The 25,555-nt window shown below is 37.6% G+C and overlaps 4 protein-coding genes across 4 annotated transcripts; 3 read left to right on the top strand and 1 right to left on the bottom strand.

Moving 5' to 3' along the window:
- Window positions 1–732: 732 nt before the first annotated feature.
- LOC137747892 (xanthotoxin 5-hydroxylase CYP82C4-like) lies at window positions 733–4,156 on the top strand. The gene is made up of 2 exons (XM_068488024.1): window positions 733–1,698; window positions 2,360–4,156. Exons 1-2 carry the CDS (start codon window positions 733–735, stop codon window positions 2,981–2,983), a joined length of 1,590 nt encoding a protein of 529 aa, XP_068344125.1. The 3' UTR covers window positions 2,984–4,156.
- A 172-nt stretch (window positions 4,157–4,328) lies between these two features.
- Window positions 4,329–5,703, bottom strand: LOC137747998 (uncharacterized; the record flags this gene model as incomplete). The annotated part of the gene is made up of 4 exons (XM_068488115.1): window positions 4,329–4,453; window positions 4,540–4,882; window positions 5,130–5,234; window positions 5,382–5,703. Coding segments are annotated over 4 exons (795 nt in total), but the record flags the coding sequence as incomplete, so codon positions are not given.
- Window positions 5,704–6,452: 749 nt separating this feature from the next.
- LOC137743930 (cytochrome P450 CYP82D47-like) lies at window positions 6,453–8,355 on the top strand. The gene is made up of 2 exons (XM_068483863.1): window positions 6,453–7,499; window positions 7,607–8,355. Exons 1-2 carry the CDS (start codon window positions 6,540–6,542, stop codon window positions 8,231–8,233), a joined length of 1,587 nt encoding a protein of 528 aa, XP_068339964.1. The 5' UTR covers window positions 6,453–6,539; the 3' UTR covers window positions 8,234–8,355.
- Window positions 8,356–16,647: 8,292 nt separating this feature from the next.
- On the top strand, window positions 16,648–23,727 carry LOC137728427 (cytochrome P450 CYP82D47-like). Its single transcript, XM_068467473.1, has 3 exons — window positions 16,648–17,598; window positions 19,218–19,666; window positions 23,380–23,727. Exons 1-3 carry the CDS (start codon window positions 16,648–16,650, stop codon window positions 23,555–23,557), a joined length of 1,578 nt encoding a protein of 525 aa, XP_068323574.1. The 3' UTR covers window positions 23,558–23,727.
- Window positions 23,728–25,555: the final 1,828 nt, after the last annotated feature.

Raw genomic sequence — 25,555 nt, 5'->3', positions numbered from 1 at the left:
TGTATTTTTTTCATTTAGTCCTTATTTAACATAATTTTTTACAGAATGACGAAAATAATTGATGGTGGACAAACTCAGGGACCACTTCTATTGATTTCAAATCTCAGGACCAAAGTGAGGAGTTATGCAAATCTCAGAGATCATTTTGCATTAAAAAAAGCCATTTGCTTTTTCAATGAAGTACAAGTTTATACAATACAAATAGTATTCTAGGAAGTCAACTCTATGAGATATCAATACAGGATTTACACGAAGGGTAATGCTAAGGAGACTAAACTTTTAAACTAAATTTGCAAATCAATGATGTATCACCAATCGAAAATAAGCACATTAATCAACGTTAAGTAGTAATCCAATAATTAATAACCACATTATTTGATTTGCAAATTTGGTTTAAAAATTTGGTCTCCCTATGCAATCAAGGAGAATCAAATATACTAATTGATATTCTAATACTGAATGAGGCAGCGTTCTGTAAAGTTATTCTAATTCGTCACCATTCGAGCATTAGTGGTTATTTACTAGAAAGCTAGAATTAAAGGTTGGAGACTGCTCCAGATAGTAACCAATGCAATAATATTAAGGTTGGAGACTGCTCCAGATAGTAACCAATGCAATAATCGGCATGTTTCATTATGCCTAACCTACTGAAATCCCCAGTGGATTACTTGTATATAAATCAACCTAACAGAGCTTGCTATTTCATTGATTCCTTGCAACATTATTCCAATCATGGATCTTTCTATCCAATTAACTGTCATAAGTTTGCTCGTTTCCCTAATTTTTCTCATTCGCGCATGTCTTAAAAAAAATATGCAAGATTCCAAGTCTAGAGAAGCACCGGAACCCGCCGGTGGATGGCCAATCATAGGCCACCTCCACCTTCTAGGAGGCGGAGACCAGCTTCTTTACCGAACACTTGGGGCAATGGCGGACAAGTACGGCCCAGCCTTCAACATCCGCCTCGGCAGCCGCCGAGCTTTTGTAGTGAGCAGCTGGGAAGTAGCAAAAGACTGTTTCACAGTCAACGACAGGGCACTCGCTTCTCGACCCGCGACGGTGGCCGCCAAGCACATGGGCTACAACTATGCCGTGTTCGGCTTCGCGCCCTACAGCCCATTTTGGCGGGAGATGAGAAGAATCGCAACGCTCGAGCTCCTCTCGAATCGAAGGCTGGATATGCTCAAACATGTCAGGACGTCAGAACTCGACATGGGCATAAAAGAACTGTACAATTTGTGGGTCCAAAACGGAGGTTTACGACCTGCCGTTGTCGAGCTCAATCACTGGTTGGAGGAGCTGACGCTTAACGTGGTGGTTAGGATGGTGGCGGGAAAGCGTTATTTTGGCGCGTCGGCGAAATGCGAAGATGGGGACGAGGCGAGAAGGTGTCAGAAGGCGATTGGGCAGTTTTTTCATCTGATCGGGATTTTTGTGGTGGCAGATGCACTGCCGTTTCTTTGGTGGTTGGATTTGCAGGGGCACGAAAAGGCGATGAAGAAGACCGCGAAAGAGTTGGATGGAATACTCGGAGGGTGGCTGGAGGAGCACCGCCAGAGGAGAGGAGCTTCTCATGGTAAGGCGGAGGATGAAGGAGGTGATGAGGATTTCATTGATGTCATGTTGTCTCTTGAGGAGGAAGGGCAGCTTTCAAATTTTCAGTATAGTTCAGATACTAGCATCAAGTCTACCTGTCTGGTATGGTTTCTTTCTTTTTTTTAAAAAAATCTAGAGAAGCATGACAGTGTTGGTACTGTTTAAAGATAGTTTTTAAAATGCGCTATGAGGAATGTACTAATGCAGTTGCTTGCAAACAGGAAAGAAAATTTTAATTTTTTTCACATTACTACGTAAATTTTGAAAGCTCTAAAGAATTTAGGACTCTAAGGACTGGGAGATGAAAACTGTCTCAGTTCGAAATTGGGCGGGAAAATTGGTTGCCATTTAGAAGTGTGGCACACCACTCAATACTACGGTCTGATGGTATTCTTCTTCACTTGTAAGTAAGATGTCTTAAGTTCGAATCTTATGATTGACGAATTCGGTACCAAATTATATTACCGATTGTATGGCTTAACCGCATTCTCCTCTCATTTTAGTGTAAAATATATTATTGTATTGAAGAAAAGAAAAAAAAAAAAACAAAAAGTGTGGCAAACTTACCACGTAGGCTATTAACTGATGGTGACCCGAGATTTAAGATCATGTTTAAGTGTAACCTCAATATTGTGATATAAATCTCACTCTATTGACACACACTTACCACGTAGTCTATTAACTCATATTTTTTTTATGTTGAAAATTGATTATTTGTCATTTAATTACCTTAATTCAAACAAATTAAACATGGAAATTGTAGGCGCTTATACTTGGTGGGAGTGACACGACAGCAGGAACTCTGACATGGGCAATCTCATTACTCTTAAACAATCCCCATGCCATGAAAAAGGCACAAGAAGAGCTAGACCTCCACGTCAGCACAGAAAGACAGGTTGAAGAATCCGACATCACGAACTTGGTATATCTCCAAGCCATAATCAAGGAAACTCTGCGTCTGTACCCAGCTGGGCCCCTTTTGGGACCCAGAGAAGCTCTGGAAGACTGTACCGTAGCAGGGTACCGCGTGCCAGCCGGCACCCGGCTAGTGGTCAACGTGTGGAAGATTCAAAGGGATCCTAGGGTTTGGGAGAACCCATCTGCTTTTGTTCCTGAGAGGTTCTTGGAAAGCCATAGCCATGTCGACGTCAGAGGCCAACAATTCAATCTGATGCCGTTCGGCTTTGGCAGACGGTCGTGCCCCGGTATGTCGTTTGCCATGCAGGTTCTTCACCTAACGCTTGCTCGACTGCTGCACGGGTTTAAGATTGAAACGGCGTCGGGTCAGGCTATTGATTTGACTGAGAGTCCTGGTCTGACCATTCCGAAAGCAACTCCTTTGGAAGTTCTCCTCAGCCCACGTCTACCTAGTGAACTCTATCTCTAGTCAAAGCGTCCGAACAACAATAAAATTTGAACTGCTTAATTGTTGGTTAATTAAGGAGGTTTAAACAGCTTTTATTTTGATGTAAGATGTGTCTTTTCTTCTTGTCATGCTACAAGCTTTCGAGAGAGGAGAAAATGAATCCAGTAGTGTGGTATGTGGTATGATATTCTAGTGAATATGATCGTTGGTAATTTACTCATATATTTTAGATTCGAAACTATCTCACTTTTTAAGTTATTGACATAATTATAGGCCTTTTTTTTCTTGTTATTATGTTTTGAAAAATATAAAATTAAATTTTATTTAACCAACTAAATTACAAATTCTAATAGTTATAATACGAGCCTTCACATGATAATTTACATAATAATTAAAAATTAAACAGTAGTGTTATACAATATCGGATAAGTTTAAATAGTTACACCCTCCATTGTGATCAAATGGAGAAAGATAATCTCTTCAACCTGATGAACTGAAGAACGTCATTTTATTTCTAAGTGTTTAATTTTTAACACAAATATCTCACCACTTGTATAGTAACATGTGATATAGCACTTCGTGTTCCGAATACCCTAAAAACCTCTCCTATGCCACCTCACATTTTTATCACCATTCTTATTCCGGCTTCGTGACATATTCTGCCAAAAATAAAATGTTACGGAGAATCTAAGGCTGGTTCGATATGGGATACTGAACTGAAACCCTTGTCTCAATTCTCAAACCGAAGTTTTCGGGAATCCCAATTTCGAGACCAATCCCAAACCAGGAATCCTGAAATAGTTTCGGGATTTCGGGACAAATCAGGAATCCTGAAATAGTTTTGGGCTTTTGGGCTAAATTTAACCTTTTGAATATAAAGCCTCAACCTTCCATGTTTCCCCATGAACCAAAAGTTCTCTGCAAGAATGGGAATCCATGTCTTGAGGACAGAAAGTGACTGACAACATAGGGTGGAAGACTAAAAATGGTCTGGAAACCAACTTGGAGGAAGAACAACTTCAAAAAAATTTGAGATTACTAAAACTGTTAAATGTCGTGAGGAAAATCTGTTCTCCACTTATTATAGCTTACCGCGTATAATACTGTGCAATTCAAAAAAAACAAAACCCCAAGAAAGGGCATTCCATTCACCCAAACAGAGACGGCATTATCAAATGTAAACCATATCTATCAGAAAACTCCAGTTATAATGCATTACGATGATGCTTTAGACCAAATATGCTGATATACTTACATATTGAGAAGAGAATAACTTTAAACGAAACATAGTTGGCAATATAATAATTTCCTGACCAAAGGTTTTCTATGATATCGTTCTCAGATTGGATGTTAGACTCGGAAGAAAGATTAATAATAATTCAATGTTACTTGATGAACAACGGAAATTAACTGAAAAAGCTGTCAATTATATATTCTTTGGAGAACTTTTAAGAACCTCAATAGCACTAATACGAAATGTTAACCAATGCCCTCCCTAACATAGAAGTTATGACAAGTAATCAAATCAGGAATGCATTTAACAAGAGAAAAATGAAATGAAATAAAACGACATTTACCCGAGTAGACCCCTGCCTTGCCATGTTCTAGGTGTCATGGTGAAGTTGACTTGAGCACCTTGCCTTACAAGTATTACAGGTATCCCACGGCCCTGATTAGCTTGAGCCTCAGAAGCAAGTTTCTGCAACAAATTATCGCCATTTTCCACACTACCAAATTTAACAATCTGATCTCCAAGCTGCAAACCATCCTCTGCTGCTGGTGATGCATCAGATATCTCACCCACCAACGCAAGGGGTACGCTCACAATCACATCCACATCCATGGCATTGGTAGAACCAGTATGAACATTGGTTGAGGATGCAGATGCAACCACGTTGACAACTGATGCGCTTTGGCCATCTGACATCCATCATCACAGAAACATTAGACAAAAATGCAGGTGTCACATATCTTGATAGATACACAGTACAATATATATTTAGCTCCTATCTGGAAAGGCCAATAAATCTCAGAATTCTCAGTGCACAGGCACTCACTATCAGTACTCACACACACAATACATATCAAAACACGAAACAGATTAAACCGTAGAAATGTAACTTTCCTACCAAAACGATAATATGCATGTCGGGTTTCAAAAACCTACCCGAATCTTTGAGTGATGATTGTTTCGGAGTAACCCTTGCCGAATGCAGAACTTCTATGTTTCGGTTCAATTTCTCGGTAATCTCTTTGTGATCATTTCGCAATTCTGAAATTACAAGCAAGACCACAAAGAAAAAAAAAATACCAACATCAGAACCGCCATTAGAAGCAATAAACAAAGCTCCCCAATTTATTGCGAAATTTGACAAACCATAATCTAGAATTCGAACCCTAAATTAATTCCAAAATTTACCTGATTTGGGGGAGAATCGGTGCACAGTGCACTGGAATCTGGATGAAGAAGTCGAGAGAGAGATCAGAGAGGTGAGCGGCGCCGGTGGCCGTGGCTCTGCCTCTGTGCCGTGAAGGAAGGCTCCTCCACAGTGAGGGTCTGAGGGATGAGATGAGGTCGAGAAAGAGAGCGAGTGACTAAGTGAGGGTGAGGTCGAGGAGGGTGAGGTGAGGTCGAGAGAGAGAGAGAGTGACTGAGTGAGGCTGTGACTGAGGGTAAGGTCGAAGACGACGAGGACGAGGGTGAGGTGAGAGTGACTGAATCTCACTGTCTGAGTGCGGGTTTATTTGGATTCAACGGTTGAGATTAAATCTCAACCAAACGGTTGTTACAATTTTAAATATATATTTAAAATTAAATATATATATATATATATATTTTTCTGTTTGGTTTGGGATTACCAAATTAATGCAAATGTGAAATCAATTCTTGTACCGAAATTTCAGGATCAGTTCGATATTGGGTACCGAAATTTTCGAAATTTTCGATTTAGGATTTTTTCTGCTTGGTTTTGAAATTTTTTCGGTTCGATTTGAAATTTTAAGTTTTTTTTTCCACCGTAGGAGAATCAATGTAAAATCTCACATTGAGGTTGTTTCCGTAATAATTGTCTTGATAGAATACCACAATTTTCTTTCCTGATAAATTTTAGCTTTGGATTAGGATTCTCTTTTTTTTTTTTTTTTTTCCCATTCTCTCCTATTTGAACGGTCATGGTTAAGTCACGTCAACATCTTATATTAATTTTTATAGTAAGAGAAAAATAAAATAAAAGAATGTAAGATGAATGAATGGAAAGAGGAGAGAAGAAAATCTTAGTCTGTTTTTTTGGTAGCGATCAATTGGCAAGTTGCTTCCTCGGGATCAATTATTACAGATCCTTTGGATAAGTGAAAAGTATATCTGAGGCGCAGATTCTCTGAACTATGTTGTACACCCTTAGTCTGTTTTTTTGGTAGCGATCAATTGGCAAGTTGCTTCCTCGGGATCAATTATTACAGATCCTTTGGAGTAAGTGAAAAGTATATCTGAGGCGCAGATTCTCTGAACTATGTTATGGTGTACAATAAGTAAGAATCATTGGAGTGATAGATAACCAAGTAACCCAAGCTACAATTAATGGAGTTTTCTCTCCCATTCCTAAACACTGCCGTAGCTGGACTCTTTGCCATACTTCTATTTTCGTTCTATTTCATACAAAAGTTTAGGGCGGCTACCAATGCCAGGGGTTCCAAACCACCAAAATTGGCAGGTGGGTTGCCTCTGCTAGGTCATCTCGATCTATTCGGAGGATCCCAGCTTCCCCATATAACCTTGGGAGCCCTGGTTGACAAATATGGACCAATCTTCACCATCAAAATTGGCATCCACTCAGCTCTGGTGATAAATACTTGGGAGGCTGCCAAGGAGTGCTTCACCACCAATGACTCGATTGTTTCCTCCCGTCCCGCTACCCTAGGGATTAAGCACTTGAGCTATGACTTTGCTATGTTCGGCTTTAGTCCCTACGGTCCATACTGGCGCGAAATACGCAAACTTGTATCCATCGAGCTACTCTCAAACCGAAGGCTCGAGTTACTCAAAAGCGTTCGAGTATCCGAAGTGGAGATGAGTTTAAAAGAGCTGTACAAGCGATGGACCGAAAGAAAAGATGGTGGATCGTCGGGCGATATTTCGGTGGAGATGAAAAAGTGGTTTGGGGATTTGACTCTAAATGTGGTTTTAAGGATGATTGCCGGAAGGAGAGACTTTAATGTTGTTAATGGCAATTTGAATGATGAGAAAGAGGCAAGAACTTGGCAAAACGCCATGAGGGAGTTCTTTCGGTTGGTGGGAATGTTTGTGTTGGGAGATGCTATTCCTTGGCTTTGGTGGTTGGATTTGGGCGGTCATCAGAAGGCTATGAAACAAACTGCCAAAGCGTTGGACAGTATTGTTATGGGATGGTTGGAGGAGCACAAGCAGAGAAGAGCTAAAGGCCATGATCAGCAAGATTTCATGGGTGTGATGCTCTCAGTCTTTGATGGAGCACATGTTTCAGGCTTCGATACTGATACAGTCATCAAAGCAACATGTTTGGTACTCTAAGATTGTCTCTCTTTAAAAAGTTCAAACTAAATAATTAAATTTTCTCGGTTAAATTTGGTTTTAACTAACCAAGCGAATTATGATTCAATTATTTGTAGGCTTTGATTGCTGGAGGGAGTGACACAACCACGGTGACTCTGATATGGACACTCTCGCTACTTTTGAACAACCGTCACGCTTTGAAGAAAGTTCATGAAGAACTAGACAAGCATGTTGGTAAAGAAAGGCTAGTGAACGAATCAGATATCAGCAATCTTGTCTACCTGCAAGCAACTGTTAAAGAAGCAATGCGTTTATGTCCTGCTGGACCACTCTCTGCCCAAAGGGAATTCACCGAGGACGGCACGGTCGGAGGCTACCATGTTCCGAAAGGCACGTGGCTGTTGGTGAACCTGTGGAAGATCCAAACCGATCCACGGGTTTGGGCTGACCCGATGGAGTTCAAGCCGGAGAGATTTCTCACCACCCATAAAGATATTGATGTTAGGGGTCAGCATTTTGAGCTCATGCCTTTTGGTAGTGGTAGGAGAGCATGCCCTGGTATAACTTTTGGCCTTCAAGCGACGCTTTTGACTCTGGCTGGTTTTCTACATACGTTTGATGTCTCAACTTTGAAAAATGCACCGGTTGATATGACCGGAAGCGTTGGACTTACGAACATGAAACTCACCCCTCTCGATGTCCTCGTTAAACCGCGCTTGTCTCCCCAAATCTTTATGAATTAGTTACCCGTTTAGTATCCTTATACAGTCTGTGCAGTATGTATGTTCCATTTCTAGTCAGCATCTTAATTATTATCTGAATGTCTATCTATTGGAAAAACTTCTGGATATATACGTTTAAGACATATTTGCACATGAGGACATAATTAAATTTTATGGTTTGTGTTGCTCAATATTCCTCGCATGGAGCATGCACTTACTAGTCTCTGTATTTTAGTACGTACAAGCAAACTCTCTTACGTAAATTTCAGTTGTTATTTAGTATTATATACGTACAGTCTTCTTCAATTGTAATAAACCTGAATCTCGTGAATAGTGGGGTTAATATTAATTTATTTCCTCCAACTCTAGTGTAAATATATATGTGTATAACATGAAATAAAAAACTACTAATTTTAGTCATTATATCTTTAACCAAAATTAAAATAAAAGAAATGCTAGAGAGACTCTATTAAATATGGGACTCTATGAAATGTGAGACTGCGCATCTTATGTTTTTTGTATAATTCTATTTGGACCCTATTTTACACTATCGGTTCGAGTAATTGAGGCCGTTGGATGAGTAGAATTTTAGACCGTTGAATGACAAAATGGTTAAAATGATTTTCAATTATTGAAAAATAATATTATGATTTTAATCATGATATTATCTCTTAGTAATATATTAAATTACTATTTGTCTAAATCTCAATTGATTTGGATGATGATGGAATGGGGGTATTTATAAGGCACGACAACAGATAAATATGTATGCAGGTCTATGCCTTTTGATGTTGTGTTGGTTTTGGCCGCGTGAATGTGCTTTTTGAGACTATATTCTGTCTTATTATGCGTGCATGGCTGCACCTGGATCGATGTGGTGGAAATAAAGTTCTAATTGGACTAGGAGACAACCTGAGGGCACAGTTTCTAAAGATAAGGAAGGAAGACATAGGCTTTTCGAATAATGGTGAAGTAGAGTCAGATGATGATGGCATCTAAAAGATAGGCTCCTGCTTATCTTGAAAAAGTCTTTGACTGAAGTTCTAGTTGATGAGTTTGAATTGAAGTCAAATTCTACCCTAGTGGGGAGCTGCGCCAAGCAACATTTGCTTCTATAAATACAATGTAACATGCGACATCTTCAGTTTGGATTAACATCACTATTGCCGTAGAATCAGCTGACCCTGGAGTACCTTCAATTTGGATAAACAGCACTGAATCGAGGCCGACTGGTTACCTATCCAAGTCTCAGCCAAGAAGGATTTTTGAGTTCTTGTTGGCAGAGGTCATCTCATTAGCCTTTTCGGCGAAGTGAGGTGTTATAGATTATTGGGCTCAGCACATTGAACGTCGAGTTGTTTATGATTGGATATTCACAAATAAGTTTTAGAGTTCGGCATTCTGACGGCCGAACGACATTCACCATCAAGACATACATCTCTTTTAAGTAGTTGTGTATGTATAGTTTGGTGTCGATTCAGCGTGCTTACACTCTTACGAATATAATCACCGTGACCAAACCCAGTGCCGACGATCCGTGAACTTCGCAAGACTAGCAACCTTGTCTTCAGGCTCTATAACCTAAAGGCTGAGACGTGTTCCTTCCTCGGCCGCAATCATGAGATCAAAAAGTCAACAACACGCCCAACGAGACATCAACACATTTTACTTCTCGGCCGACGAGTTAGCACACCCCGTACACAACCGAAGGGCGTAGTTAGCTTATTAATTACTCGGCCTGTACGCCACGTAGGCTTGGTAGTTTTTAGGGTCAACAAATTCCTATATCAATATTATAAAACTTTGTGCAAAAAATCAAGGTTCTAAAAGATGCTAAGCGTTAGTCGAACGGTGGGTTAGGGCCTAGGTGATCTAGGTGATTTTATAAAAATTTATTCTACATTATAAAAAATATATATTAAGTTATAAAAATAAAGTAATAATTTAAGATAATTTTGAATGATTAGTATTTTTAAGTAGCATTTTGCCACAATGGTAGAAAGGTATAGAGTCCTTGCATAATAGTGTGGGTTCAAACCTTGTCGTTAGCTAATCTAACAAAATATATCGTTTGACAAAAAAAAAAAAAAGGGAATTGTTATTAGCACTCCAAAAATCTCATTACACACTCCAAACTTCCTATATTATAAAAGAAAAATACATTTGTGAGGATTGTAAAATGAGAATTTTGGAGTGCCAATAACACTTCCAAAAAAAAAAAAATGAATGATTAATAAAAATCTCAGGTAGTGGGTTAGGTGGTTCATAATAAAGGTAAAATTCTAACTGCATGCATCCTTTCCCATTTCATAAAACCCCAGAGGTGTGACCCCTCCCCTCCACCCCAACACTCGCATCACCCAAGAGACTCCCAAAGGAAGGATACCACTTTGACGCATTGAAAATCGAAAACCAAAAACCTTTTTCATTTTTTTTTTTAAGTTCTTTCCTTTTCCTCATTGCCTTCGTGTTTTTTCGTTTCCTCCTCTTATGCTTTTTCTTCTTTTTTTTTTTTATTTTTTATTTTTTTTATTTTTTTTATCTCTTCTCTTCTTTTGTTTGGATAGGAAGATTTCAGAGAACGAGAGTAGTGACAACTAAGAAAGTTGTGGTGCACAAAGACATGGAGTCGAAGCAGGTGAGAAAACTTTTGCGATTATGGGTTATGTTTGGACTTTCTTTCTAAGAAACCATTTCACTTTGACTAGACCGCCGCCTAGACAACTGCATAGACTGCCCAAGCCACCTAGGAGAGCCTAGGTGGGCACCTAACAGCTCCCCGATTTTCCTTAATGTTTCAGACCTAATCTCATCGGCACAACGATAGCTAGCGCCTAGGCAACCTTCTAGGCCAAATTTTAGAACACTGCAAAAGAACATGAAGTGACAGAAAATCTCACTTTGAGAGAGTTTCTCTAATATTTCTCTTAATATGTGATACCATGGAGTATGCTAAATAATTGTCCGTGTATATAGCCACCAAAAACAATTCCATCTTATCACTTGAGGGGGGATCCAGCTATATGTCATAGTGGATTGAACTGTAATATATTGAGATACACTTATTTCAATTTGGAAAATGACATCCATGATAGTTTCTCGGAACACTAAAGCATTTAGTAGAATCTAGAAACCGTGGGTTCCATTCTTTGATACACGTCATGGTGGATTGAACTAGTTAGTAACTACTAACTTTGTCTTGAACAATACCCACATAAATTTTATGTTACCAATTATCCATTTCTAAGTAACCATTCATTGATCATCTTTATAAAGATTCACTCAACTTGAAAATGTGGACATCTCATTGGTTATCAAATTATAGTTAGATAACTAGATGATTTTCAATTTCAATGAGTTCCTTGAAGAGTTGATCTTTCAACGATAACGTAAAAAATGATCGGTCCGATTATGAGAAATATTGGGAATGAGCTTATTAGATGAATGGTTAGCATCGTATTAGGTACACATTTAGCGCTAGATATTTTGTCTGTATATTCTACCATTCAATTCCTTAATACGTGATTATAAGTGCTTTTAGGTTAAAAAATAGTAATTTTACTCAAAACAGTAAGAGAACATGCAACATTCAAAGAGAGTGTCTTGTAATTAAATTCAAAAGCTTCTCAAATCATCAAGAATTGAAATAACAAACTAATTAAGGTCAACTTGATTATTTTACGCATCTCATGTTGGCGAAAGGGCAAGTTCAGTTGCTGCCCAACATATTGGTTTTGACTACGCCGCTTTAACTTGAATTTGCACTCGGAACAATTTGCCTAATTTATTGCAATTTTGGCTAAATAGAGAACAATAAACCAGAGTAGGACCAGATTTGACTGAACAGAATCAAATTCCCTAATTTATTGCCAATTTGGCTAAACGAGACTGGTGTAGTTGAATCGATGGGTTTAGAAGGGAGGTAAAGCTACGTTGAGGGTAAGGCTACACCAAAATTAGAGGCCAGAAAAACCGACTCATTTTTTGTGTGGTTTTACTTTATTAGTGTAATTTTTTTTTTTTAACAAACGATATTATTTACAGTAAGAAGAATGGATGGGCCTAATCTTGCAATGGACTAGTAATAATTTGGTTTAAATTCATTTTTGACAAGAATCGAACATAAAATTTCTCACTTACAAGTGAAGAATACCACTAAACCGTAATAGACTACTTTACTAGTGTGACTTGACATTCTTAAAAATATTTAATCGATCGAAATTAATTGACAGAAAATTTAAGTTATATAAATTTGAAGCTCGCAAACAATTCCTTAACACCCTTTAATTAAACTACAGTAATGGATCTCCCTATCGGGCCTATCACATTCCTAAAGCTCCTTCATAGGCTCGTAGCCGGACTTTTTGCCATACTTGTGTTTTCCTGGTCATAATTAGAGCATCTCCACCAGTTATTTTATTGCCCTTGCAATTGGGTTAAATTGCCTCCAACCCATAAAAACTTCCTCAACCGGTTCAAAATTGAAGAGGCAATTGTAGCAAAGGATTGTGCCCTTGCAAGAATCACACGAGCTTGCGCCCTTTCAATCAGCTGGAGGGTGAGGGTGGGCCCCGCCCATGTGACAGCCCAGCCCAACTACCCACGTGACAACCAATTTGAGCACACTGGCTGCAAACCGTTGGATTTCTAATAGTCCTTTCATCTAGACTGTTAGATTTCCAACGGTTAAAACAAATTAAAAACTTTGTAGCTCGGCCACATGGCGTTTTGTAAGCCTCTGATTTCAATAAATTAAAAAAATTCAACAACCAAGTTAATCCAACTTTAAAAAGTCATAAAAATTATTTAAAATTTTCAAAAACCTTACAAAGTTTATACTATAAAATCTTATAAAATTCAATACGCTTGTAAATTAAATATTTAAATTATCCAAAAATTTATGGTAATATTGATATGTGACGATAAGACGAAGAAAATATTAAAAAAATAAAAAGTATATCTATGAATAGTAATCATCCTTACATTTGCCCTTTCTCTTTCCAAACGGATGGACTTGCACAAAGACAGTTATAGTTTAAAGTGAATAGTAAGGACAATTTCATTGCCTTTGTCCTTCAATTGCCATAACCCTAGACCAATGGCTGTGATGCTTTTAGGGCTACAGCTGCCAATGCCAAAGGTTGCAAACCACCCAAAGTGGCAGGTGGGTGGCCACTAGTAGGAAACCTTCGCCTATTCGGAGGACGGCCCCAGCCTTCCCACATTGCATTGGGTGCCTTGGCGGACAAGTACGGACAGTCTTCACCATCAACATCGGTGTCCACCCCGTCGTGGTCGTTAATTCTTGGGAGGCTGCAAAGGAGTGCTTCACTACCAATGACTTGATTATTTCTTCACGTCCCCAAACAATAGGCGCTGAAATCTTGAGCTTTAACTATGCCATGCTAGGGTTTAGCCCATACGGCGCGAACTGGCATGAGATGTGCAAAATAACAGTCCACGAGCCACTCTCAAGCCGCAGGCAGGAGCTACTTAAACATCTATACAGGTTATGGACCGAAAAAAATAATCATGCTTAGGACAGAGTTTTCTGTGGAGATGAAGCAGTGGCTCAACGACCTAAATATGAACATGATTTTTAAGATATGGTTGCCAGAAAAAGATACTTTAATGTTACGAATGGTAGTTTGAATGATGAAAAAAAGGAACGTCGGTTTCATAAAGCCATGAGGGAACTCTTTCATTATATGGGAATGTTTGTGTTGGGGGATGCTGTTCCATGGCTTAGGTTTTTGGATATTGGTGGGCATGGGAAAGCTATGAAAAAAAATATGCAAAAGTGCTTGATAATATATTTCTAGAAAGGTTAGAGGAGCACAAGCAGAGCAGGACTCAAGGCGGGATGAGCAAGATTTTATAGATGCGATGCATTCAGTCCGGACAAGATGTTGCGCAATATACATCACTGGATGTTGACACCATCATGAAAGCAATAGTTCTGGTACGTATACCATGCAAAATCCTAAATTCACATTGGGATTCTAGAATTGCATTGCAAATTAATTTGAAAAAAGGTGAAATTAGTAAAAAAAAAATTAATAGTATAATGGACAAAATAGTTTATGTATCAGGAAAATTTATTTTTTTGCCCACAATGCTATGGATTGTAAAGTCTTGAAAGGTGTGCAAAAATCATTACTTCTTTTGTATTAAACAATCATATAGGTATCAAACAACTTAACTATGCCTTTGCAGAATATCATTGCTGGAGGCAGTGATACAACAACTATCCTTATGGTGTGCGCAGTCGCATTGTTGTTGGACAACCGCCAGGGTCTGAACAAAGTCCAAGAAGAACTAGATAACTATGTTGGCTAAAGGAAGATCAGTGAATGATTTAGACATCAATAATCTCATGTATCTGCAAGCCTTAAAGAAGCAATGCGGTTAACTGCAACATTCTCAGGTTGCAGGGAATTCACTGAGGACTGCCCTTCCGATTTGGAGGCCCAGAGAGGTGGTTCCACTTAAACTCAAGAACTGTACCCTAGAGGTATAGGAGGTGTCAATAAAAAGCATCAAACTGCATTTGATGGCTTATATGACATTTTAATCCCACAATATTGTCCTTTATATGCTAAATAAATGAGTGAATCTATTGTAAAAAAGACCAAAAAAAATAAAATGCTGCCAAAATTGACAAATCTTGACGTTACTTCCGTTTAGAAGGATTGTGCTGCCATTCACAAATGTATTAGGTGGAACATTGCTGCTGATGAAGTGATACTCTAGTAAATCTTCTACAATTTTTCTCTTTGATAAAGTAAAGCTTCCACTTTTGACTAATGAGCTTGATGCATGCTTTTTCTTCCACTTTTAACAAATGAGTATCACTTTCAGTCCACAAGAATGATTGAAAATAGTAAAATAGAAGAAAATTAAGGTTCCGTAGTGGAATTAATAAAATGTATGAAAAATCTAATTTAATTTTATGTACATGCGAAGGTTCCGGAAATCTTATAGTCCACAAGAATGATTGAAAATAGTAAAATAAAAGAAAATTAAGGTTCCGTAGTGAAATTAATAAAATGTAGAAAAATATAATTTAATTTTATGTACATGCGAAGGTTCGGGAAATGTTATGGTCCACAAGAATGATTGAAAATAGTAAAATAGAAGAAAATTAAGGTTCCGTAGTGGAATTAATAAAATATATGAGAAATACAATTTAATTTTATGTACAGATAAGGTTCGGAAAATGTTCAATATGAAACATTATTTCGCATCCGCAGATTCTACCTTGCCATTATTATAAGAAGGAATGTAATCGTTCATTTTATACAAGACAAATAGTATCTAGCTAATGACCTTATGATGAAATCAAGATCGTTGCACGCATAGTTTGAATCTTCACAGCACTACGGAACATACACTACAGGCAAATTGCACGCATAATTTGTCATATATGGCTGCGGCGCCTTCATTTGGAGAAAGTTTGAGGTTCGATATTCGGACCATGCGTCTCTGCGAACTCCAAATACAAAATTACCACCCCACTTTTCCAATTGTCATGCTAACCTGGCTCACCTTTTGGTCCAATCCTTCACTCACACCAACCCCAATCGCTCCCGCACAGAAGAATCTGCCGCTCACGTGGAATTGTGGCATATATTTTACAATGAGCCACCTGAGCCATATAGTATGTAATTTGAGTTAATTCACGAATATATATTTTTTGATGAATAATTCACGAATATATTGTACATGGAAAATTAAGGTTCCAATTCAATCATAGGATGGCCAAAGAACTTTAGCGTATAGTATAGATTCTATAGTGTATAATTATTCAGATAAATAGAAGGTATTGTGTCACATGCTCAACGAACGTCTGGGAAATCATTAGTGCAGGAGATAGATATATAGGAGATCACAAGCATCTATATAGTAAAATTAATTTTCGATTGAATGAAAAGAAAAATGAGTCAAACGTAATAGAACCTGGTCATCAGTTGAATCATTGTTTGAAATTGAAGATTTTGTTTTGTCATCATATTGGACAAGGAAAACTCATATAATGTTAGGTAGACCAACTTTTTAGATTATATTTGTAAATCACGTGCTTTATTGCCAATAAGAATTGAACACGTTAATCAATACGCAAGTAATAAAACAATCATCAACAACCACGTCATATGATTTATAAAATTTGGTTTAAATAGATGGTCTCTCTAACATTATTCATCTTTTCATTTTATGTTCTACCTTCTGATTGGTCATAAAATTTTCATTTCTCCCATCAATTAATATGCCTTGAGAATAAAAAATTATCCAGTTCAATCAAATCAAAGGCATCTAACGAGCCCATATTTCTCCTATATATATGTATGACAGGGCGCTAATAACACAAATCAACTTAAGCCTTCACCCCAGTTCAATAAAAATTCTGTCTAGATTTCTAATGATTTAGTTGCAGAATGGATTCCCTCCCTTATGCAAACTCCATCGTTGCTGGATTATTCACAATAATCATCGTGTCCTATTACTTATCACGAAGATGGAGAGCTGCCGATTACACGGGCTCCCCACCTGAAGCCAAGGGTGCGTGGCCTATATTGGGTCACCTTCCCTTGTTAGGAGGCTCCACACCTCCTCACATAACTTTGGGAGCCATGGCGGACAAGTACGGACCCATTTTCACCATCCGCATTGGCGTCTATCCGTCGTTGGTGATAAGCAGCAGTGAGATCGCAAAAGAATGCTTCACAACCAATGACTTGAGCCTAAACTCGCGCCCAAAGATGGCGGCTGTAGAGCACATTGGCTACAACTATGCCATGTTTGGGTTCGGACCATCTGGACCCTATTGGCGAGAGATTCGTAAGATCGTCACGTTGGAGTTGCTCTCAATCCGGAAGGTTGAGCTGCTCAAGCACATTCGAGTATTGGAAGTGAATACTTTCTTGGAAGAATTGCACAAAACTTGGAGTACAAGACAAAAGGAGGACTCGAATGATGGAGTGGTTGTAGAGCTGAAGCAATGGTTTGGGGACATGACGCTGAACGTGCTTGTCAGAATGGTGACCGGAAAGCGGTATTCGGTAGCTGCCGATGAGGATGAGAAGAAAGAAGCGCGTAGGGTTCAGAATGCATTGAGGGAGTTTTTTCATTATGCGGGGCTGTTTTTGGTGGGTGATGCGGTTCCTTATCTGCGGTGGTTGGATTTGGGTGGACATGAGAAGGCAATAAAGAAAACTGCGAAGGAATTGGACACCATTGTTACCGAGTGGCTTGAAGAGCATAAGCAGAGGAGAGCAAAAGGTGATGCAAAAGGAGAGCAGGACTTCATAGATGCGATGCTTTCTGTGCTTGATGGTGCAGAACTTGGCGGTTTTGATGCTGATACGATCAACAAAGCCACAAGCTTGGTACATATATAATTCATTAATTTGCATGCAAATAATTAACAGTAAAAGGCTGGACTTAAGACACTATAAACACATTAAGATTTTATTTTTTCAGTTTCATTACATAATTAAGCCAATTGCATGGTCTATAAAAGGAAAACGAAAATAATTAGACAAGAAAATTTCTAAATTTAAAATTTATATTTTAAGATCATATATAATTTTTTACTTTTTAATATTTTGTTGATTTTTGATAACTGTTTTGGATTGTCAATAACAACTCTAATTTTTTTTTTAATTTTAAAATAATCAATAGTATACAATGATTTGACATACTTCTCATATAGACATCATGTAAAAATGGAATTTATAATTACAATACATACTACGGTGGCTATCTAGAATGATTTTTGAGATGATTTCCAATTTTACATACGACTCATGCCGCATATTTGAGTGCTCACCGATATGTACACACAGTACAATTTTGTCTACTTATAAGGTGTGTTTTTTGTATTTGATTATTTTAGAATTAATTAATTTTAGAAACTTAGTTAGACTGTTTTAGAATAAATTAAATTGAACTAATTTATTGAAGTGTTTACCAATATCAAATTAACTTAGAAATAGTGAAAATGCTCTCTTTTTTAATTTTTTTTTTATTCCTTTTTCTTTTTTCATTTCTAGAACTCTTTATCTGTGTTTCTCCCAAGCAAGTCAGTCAAACGTTCCCCCTTTTCTTCCTCTGTTTTCCGCAAGTTGGGCAAGCGTTGCACAGACACTATTGAAATTATCACCACAAAAAAAAATGGAGAATCGCTTTCCAAATCCCCAATTCTCGTGACAAACCCCAACGTCTCTTCCTCCTGATCAATCCCAATTTCGTCTTCTCGAAGCTAGAACAAGTTCAAACTCGCCAATTCGAGTTGGCAGCCACAGCGAGTTTTCCGTCCAACTCCCTCTCTATCTTCCCTTTGTTTTCCAGTCCAAATCCCTTTCTCTCTTCCTTCTGGCACTTTCTCGTCTAACACCCTGGGTGGTTATCGGACTGGGGTGGTAACTATATCTAATATTTTAAGTCGTGCTGGAGCTGCGGTCACTGGAAAAGGTCTGCGGTCGTGTGGAAGACCTCTTTCCATCCTCTTTCGTCCATCTTCTCATTCTTCTTATTTTGTCTTTTTTTTTTATAAAAAAATTAATATAAGATATTAACGTAATTTAATCGTAATTCTTCAAATAGAAGAAGAGAGAAAAAAAAAAAAAAAAAAATGAATCATACTCCCTAACTAATACGCAACTTCCAGTCAGGATTAGCTAACATCAGTTAATGAGGCCCGAAGCCGAGGTGAGTCCAAGATAGCGTTATTAAAGTTAATTATTTACTGCATACAAGACTACACTAACTGTGAGTTCAATTCACTCTGGTAAAAGCTAGTGACAGTATACTGACACACTCTTAGTAATTAAGGTGGGACATATTTTAATGTTTAATATATATCTTCACCTAATTAAGACAGAGACTCAGAAAATTATGAATGTAAAGAAGAAAAATGTGGCCTCACTCTTACGTGTGTGCGTGTGTATGTGTGTCTCTCTTTATATATCCTTCCTAATTAATCAACCAAATATTCCTTGTGCAGAATATGATTGCAGCAGGTAGCGATACCATCATGGTGACATTAACATGGGTAATATCGTTATTGTTGAACAACTCGCACGTTTTGGAAAGAGCTTTAAACGAACTGGACACCAAAATAGGTAGACAAAGAGTTGTGGGTGAGCAAGATATAAACAACTTAGTCTACATTCAAGCTATTATAAAGGAGACGTTACGTTTGTACCCACCAGGACCATTATCAGGGCCGCGTGAGTTCACTGAGGATTGTACCATTGCTGGGTACCATATCAGAAAGGGCACCCGGTTAACCATGAACCTCTGGAAGCTCCAAACTGACCCGAAAAATTGGCCCAATCCATTTGAGTTCAAGCCAGAAAGATTTCTTACCACCCACAAGAAGGTTGATGTGAAGGGTCAACATTTTGAGTTGATTCCATTTGGAAGTGGTAGAAGGGCATGCCCTGGTTTGGCATTTGGCCTTCAAATGGTGCAATTTACGTTGGCTAGTTTTCTACATGCGTTTGAAATCTTGAACCCGTCAAGTACACCAATTGATATGACGGAGAGCTTTGGATTAACCAACAATAAGAGAACTCCACTCAAAGTTCTCATCAAACCTCGTTTGTCTTCTGAACTTTATGGATAATATATATATATATATATATATATATATAACATTATATTTGTGATATGAATAGGAGATTTTTGTTGTTATTAATTATATACATTTATGTATTTGTAATCATAAAATCAATAAAAAGAACTGCTAGCAATAATGAATATTCAGGAATGGGCAAGTTGCATTTTCAATTGGACTAAAAAATACTTCTTTATTATATTTTCAAGAATAATGCTAGGAAGATTAGAATTTTAAATCAAATTTACAAATCAAATGATATGTAACTAATATGAAATAAGCATGTTAATTAACACTTAACTAATCATTCAATCATCAACGACCATATTATTTATTTACAAAATTTGGTTTAAAATGGCTCTATTTGGGGCATGTTGGCCCGGTTTTTTGTTTTTCAATTTGTTTGGAAAGAACCCACCCGTTTGCTAGTACACAAACAGGACAAAATAAAATGGTCCATTTCTAGTGTAGACGGCTGCAATTATTATAAAAAGCTAATTTTTACTATTTATTTAATCTAAATTACGTATTAATAAATGAAAAAATCTTAGTTATAAGAGAGTAAAATGACAGTTTAATCTTCTAGTATAAAATAAAATCATAAATAGTAATAAAATTTTTGCACAAATCAAATTTTACTGTTTATTTTTTTCGTCCTTCACTCACAAGTTATCATAAAATTAGAAATTTGTAAAACAAAATTCGCAAAATGCTGCGGATTACTGTCAATGTTGCTCTTTTCGAGCATCACCAGAATCTGGTTGTACTCCTATGTAAGTGGTGCATTTTGGGCCGTCACTAGATGTCGCTTTGTGTTTTGTGTTAGCATCCTTGGTGGCCAGTCTTAGCATGTTGGCAGCTTACTTCTTGTTTGGAAGCTTCATTGTTTTACCTTGGTATTTGTGGCCAAGCGAAAAACCATGTTGGAAAAAGCATATTTCTACCATCTTGTTATAAATAGGTCAAGGTTAGAGAGATAATCTTTTTAATGGTAGGTGCGAGGTAGATGTAAAATGTCACACTAAAACTATAGCACAAGAGGATAACAAATAAAAGATAGAGGAATAGATGATGTTACTGATCTTTTTCTCTCGTTCTCTTCTTCTTATATTTTTCTGTATCTTTTGATTGCAGTCGAGTGCTTTATTTATAGAGCAACTCGTATTACTACATTTGAAATTTACAACACACTTTTGACAATATGATATCCTGCATTCCCAAAGTCAGTTTTCAATCTGTTATGGGAATTGACAATTTTTACGTGTAGTCATAAACAATTCCAATGTTAAAAACCAATCTGTGAGGGCATTGAAAAACTCCACCAAAACACTGTGGGCATTCACTACCCATCAGCATTTTCAACACTCCCCCTTGGATGCCCACATATTAACATGAGTTGCCTCGTTAAAACCTTGCTTGGAAAAACCCAATGGGAAAAAACCATAGCGAAGGAAAAAGAGTACAACTTTTCCTGGATCGTTGATATAGTGTCAAGTATGCTTATGTTGCCTCGTTAAAACCTTGATAGGAAAAACCCAGTGGGAAAAATCCTAATCGAAGGAAAAAGAGTACAACAAGCATGTATCATGGATGCTCCCCCTGATATGTATCTCCCCTTGATTCCGCATTCTCCAAATTTAGCTGTTTGGTAAGTCGACGTAATCTGATGCTTTGCACTAACTTCTGAAACGTACACTTTGGTAGAGATTTGGTGAACAAGTCTGCTAGATTTTCATTCGAACGGATTTATTTGACTTCAATAATTTTAGCCTTCTGAAGCTCATGTGCACTGAAAAACTTTGGAGATATGTGTTTAGTCTTATCGCCCTTGATGAATCCTTCCTTCATTTGGGCAACACATGCTGCATTATCTTCATGGATGACAGTTGGATTGTCTGTCTTCGAAGTTAGACCACATGAATTCCGGATATGATGGATCATTGATCTTAACCAAGAACATTCACGACTTGCTTCATGTAAAGCAAGTATTTCTGAATGATTTGAAGATGTAACAACTAATGTTTGTTTGGTTGAGCGCCATGAGATTGTTGTATCTTCATTCTTAAACACATATCCACTTTGTGAGCAGGCTTTATGCGGATCAGAGAGGAAACCAGCATCTGCATATCCAATAAGGACCTGGTCATTTGTGGAGTTCTTTGAGTAGAAGAGACCCATGTCTGTTGTCCCACGAAGGTATCGCAATACATCTTTGATACCCTTCGAATGGCGAATTGTTTGAGCAGAGCTATACCTTGCTAACAAGTTAACTGAAAAAGTTATATCTGGTCTAGTACATTATGCTAAATACAACAAAACACCTACTACACTCAGATATGATACTTCTAGACCATCATCATCTTCTTTTGGACGGAATGAATCTTTCTTAATGTCCAAAGAACGAACGACCATTGGCGTGCTGAGTGGATAAGCCTTGTCTATACCAAATCGCTTCAGAATTTTTTTCAATGTAAGCTGATTGGTGGACCAAAATTCCACTAGCATAATGCTCGATCTGTAGGCCGAGACAAAATTTTGTTTTTCCAAGGTCTTTCATTTCAAATTCGCGTTTCAGATATTCAGCAATTTTATTGAGCTCTTCAGGAGTTCAAACTAGATTCATATCATCAACATATACTGCCACTATAACGAATCCAAAATTGGATTTCTTGATGAACACACAAGGGCAAATGACATTGTTGATATACCCTTCTTTGATCAAATACTCACTAAAACGATTATACCACATTCGTCCAGATTGTTTCAGCCCATACAATGATCACCTTAATTTGATCGAGAGCATACCTCGTGGTTTGTTACTTGTTTTAGGCAACTTAAGTCATTCTGGAACTTTCATATAGATGTCAGTATCTAATTCTTCATATAGATACGCAGTGTATTTTCGCTTGCCGATGAGGAAATCTGAGAGCGAACCTCTTTTACTCAGAAAATACACTTGGAAGGGGGACAAATAGAGTCTCTGCGGAGATGATGTTTTCTGAATTAAGCACCACTAATATAGACGAAGTCAGTACTATTCACTTTCTTCATCATTGGCAGGACAATTTTAAAGGGTATCAAGTTATGATATCTGGATTATTGGTAGGACTTAATCGTTTCAAATGATTCAAAATAAACTGGACGTTGAACTGCGATGTTTATACTTTGAAGCCTGCAAATTCACCCAACCAAAAAGTTCCATTAAGCATCTCTGCAAAGAAAACGTAAACACACATATCACCTTTCACAAAAACAAAATAACAGTTTACTTTCCCAAACTAACACTTCAGTCAGAAACCTGTGTAAAAAGCTCCAGGTCGCTAGGAAAATCAGTGCATAAATCAACAACAACATGAGAAAGCAGAAAAGCCATGTATTACCAAATATCACCTATATATCAAAACCAGTTGGAATTTAATTTCAGGTTGGCGTTTAAGTAGGGTTTCAAACGTAACCAGTGTCCAACTCATTGCACAGATACTCGACGACGTCAAAATCCAAGACTGAATTCAGAGAACCAAAACAGGACTTCGTAACTACAGACAACTTTTGGCCTTCAAGCGACGCTTTTGACTCTGGCTGGTTTTCTACATGCGTTTGATGTCTTAACTCTGAAAAATGCACCGGTTGATATGACCGGAAGCGTCGGACTTACGAACATGAAACTCGCCCCTCTCAATGTCCTCGTTAAACCGCGCTTGTCTCCCCAAATCTTTATGAATTAGTTACCCGTTTAGTATCCTTATACGGTTTGTGTAGTATGTATGTTCCATTTCTAGTCAGCATCTTAATTATCATCTGAATGTCTATCTATTGGAAAAACTTCTGGATATATACGTTTAAGACATATCTGCAGATGAGGACATAATTAAATTTTGTGGTTTGTGTTACTCAATATTCCTCGCATGGAGCTTGCACTTACTAGTCTGTGTATTTTAGTACGTACAAGCAAACAAATTAAATACGCAATCTCTTATGTAAATTTCAGTTGTTGTTTAGTATTATATACGTACAATCTTCTTTACTTGTAATAGGCCTGAATCTCGTAAGTAGCAGGTTTAATATTAATTTATTTCCTCCAACTCTAGTGTAAATATATGTGTATAACGTGAAATAAAAAAGGGTAAAGTACGAAAAATTACCTTAATTATTGGTGTTACGACACTTTCATACCTCATCTTTTAAAATTGACAATGTCATACCTCATCTTTAGAATTTGGTCCAATATTATACCTTTCATTACTTGACCGTTTACTTTTCAGTTAAATGCTGACGTGACTTGATTCGAAGCCCACTTTATGTTAAAAAGTTAATAAAATATTATTAAAAAATATAAAAAAATTTAATATTTTTAAATATTAAAAGAAAATTAAAAAAAAAAAACCCTCAGTAACCACCCCCGGCGGCCGCACTCGTGCCCGAAGAAGAGGAAGAAGAGGAAGAAGAAGAGGAGGAAGGAGGTCACGAAGGTTTCCTGATCCACCTTAATGGGATCTAGGTTTTATTTGTTTTTTCCCTCCTCCTCCTTCCTCCTCCTTCTTTTGTAGATTCGGATTTTTTTCTTCTTCTTCTTCTTCCTCCTCCTTCTTCCTCCTTCTTTTGTAGATTTGGGATTTTTTTTTTTTTTCTTCTTCTTAATCTTCCTCATTCTTCTTCTTGTGGGTTGTAAATTCGGGTTTTTTTCTTCTTCTTCTTCTTCTTCCTTCTTTTTTTTTCTGGGTTGCAGGAAGGGGACTAGAAGGGAGAAGAAGATGAAGATGAGGCAGAATAGAGAGAAGAGGGGCAGGGGGGAGAAATTTTTCTTAAGTATCGGGAACACCAACTCACTAGCGACAGTTGGTGTTCCAAACCAGAACATCAAACACCTGACCATCTCTCCCTCGAATGACGAACCGCAAACCAAAACCCCAATCTTTCTATCTCTTGCTAGCGTGCTATTTCTCAAATCCAGATATGAGTTTCCTCCGCCTTATCATTATAGGCAATTCGATGAACGGGTTAAATGATTTGATTTTTATTTTTTCTTTATAATTTTCTGGAAAAATGGGTTCAAGGAATTGGAATTGTTGGTTTTTCCAGTTGGACATTTTCTGGAGAATGGATTTGGGTGTCCTCCTGCTTGATTTAAATTGCACAACACCTTTTCCTGAAATTTGTAAATTCCCATTTTGGAGAATGGGTTCAATTATTTGGGATCTTTTTTCCCAATTTCTGGGCAGCAGCTTAGGCTCCTCAAGGAGACAAGGGCTGATATATAGGTACCAAAAAGTAATGGAAAAAAAACCCAGAAAACAAAACCGTGAACCCATTCTAATCAGAATCAAATGAGTTTTCACCTTCAAATGGGAACATAGTTGGTATTACCCCTAGAATTCGAAAAATGAAGTTCCAATCCTTGAACCCATTCTACAGATTACCCCAAATCTGTTGCTTTCGCGGTCCAATCTCTTTAATCAGATCGTGTGGTTGCAATTAAACACGACTTGTACCTTTCTTTTCTCTCTTTCTCCGTTGCTTTGCCTCACAAAGGACGCATATCTAAAACAGTCTCAAATATTAAGGATTAAAACGTATTGAGTTCTGATTCAAATGTTCTGTGTTTAGAACTTGAAGAGAAGAAAAAGAGGAACAAATTCACAACCCAGAATTAGATATGAAATTAAATCAAATTACAAAGTGATAGATGGATTAATTTATTTTTTTCAACTTCCAATTTCAGCCCT

This window comes from Pyrus communis, chromosome 1 (assembly GCF_963583255.1).
Source record: "Pyrus communis chromosome 1, drPyrComm1.1, whole genome shotgun sequence".
NCBI lineage: Eukaryota > Viridiplantae > Streptophyta > Magnoliopsida > Rosales > Rosaceae > Pyrus > Pyrus communis.
This window is presented reverse-complemented; position numbering and strand designations above follow the sequence as displayed.

Coding starts and splice junctions, on each gene's coding strand:
- LOC137747892 (XM_068488024.1), top strand. CDS start 733: ATGGATCTTTCTATCCAATTAACTGTCATAAGTTTGCTCGTTTCCCTA. Junction 1,699..2,359: donor GCATCAAGTCTACCTGTCTG/GTATGGTTTCTT, acceptor TGGAAATTGTAG/GCGCTTATACTTGGTGGGAG.
- LOC137728427 (XM_068467473.1), top strand. CDS start 16,648: ATGGATTCCCTCCCTTATGCAAACTCCATCGTTGCTGGATTATTCACA. Junction 17,599..19,217: donor TCAACAAAGCCACAAGCTTG/GTACATATATAA, acceptor TTCCTTGTGCAG/AATATGATTGCAGCAGGTAG. Junction 19,667..23,379: donor AGGGCATGCCCTGGTTTGGC/ATTTGGCCTTCA, acceptor ACTACAGACAAC/TTTTGGCCTTCAAGCGACGC.
- LOC137743930 (XM_068483863.1), top strand. CDS start 6,540: ATGGAGTTTTCTCTCCCATTCCTAAACACTGCCGTAGCTGGACTCTTT. Junction 7,500..7,606: donor TCATCAAAGCAACATGTTTG/GTACTCTAAGAT, acceptor AATTATTTGTAG/GCTTTGATTGCTGGAGGGAG.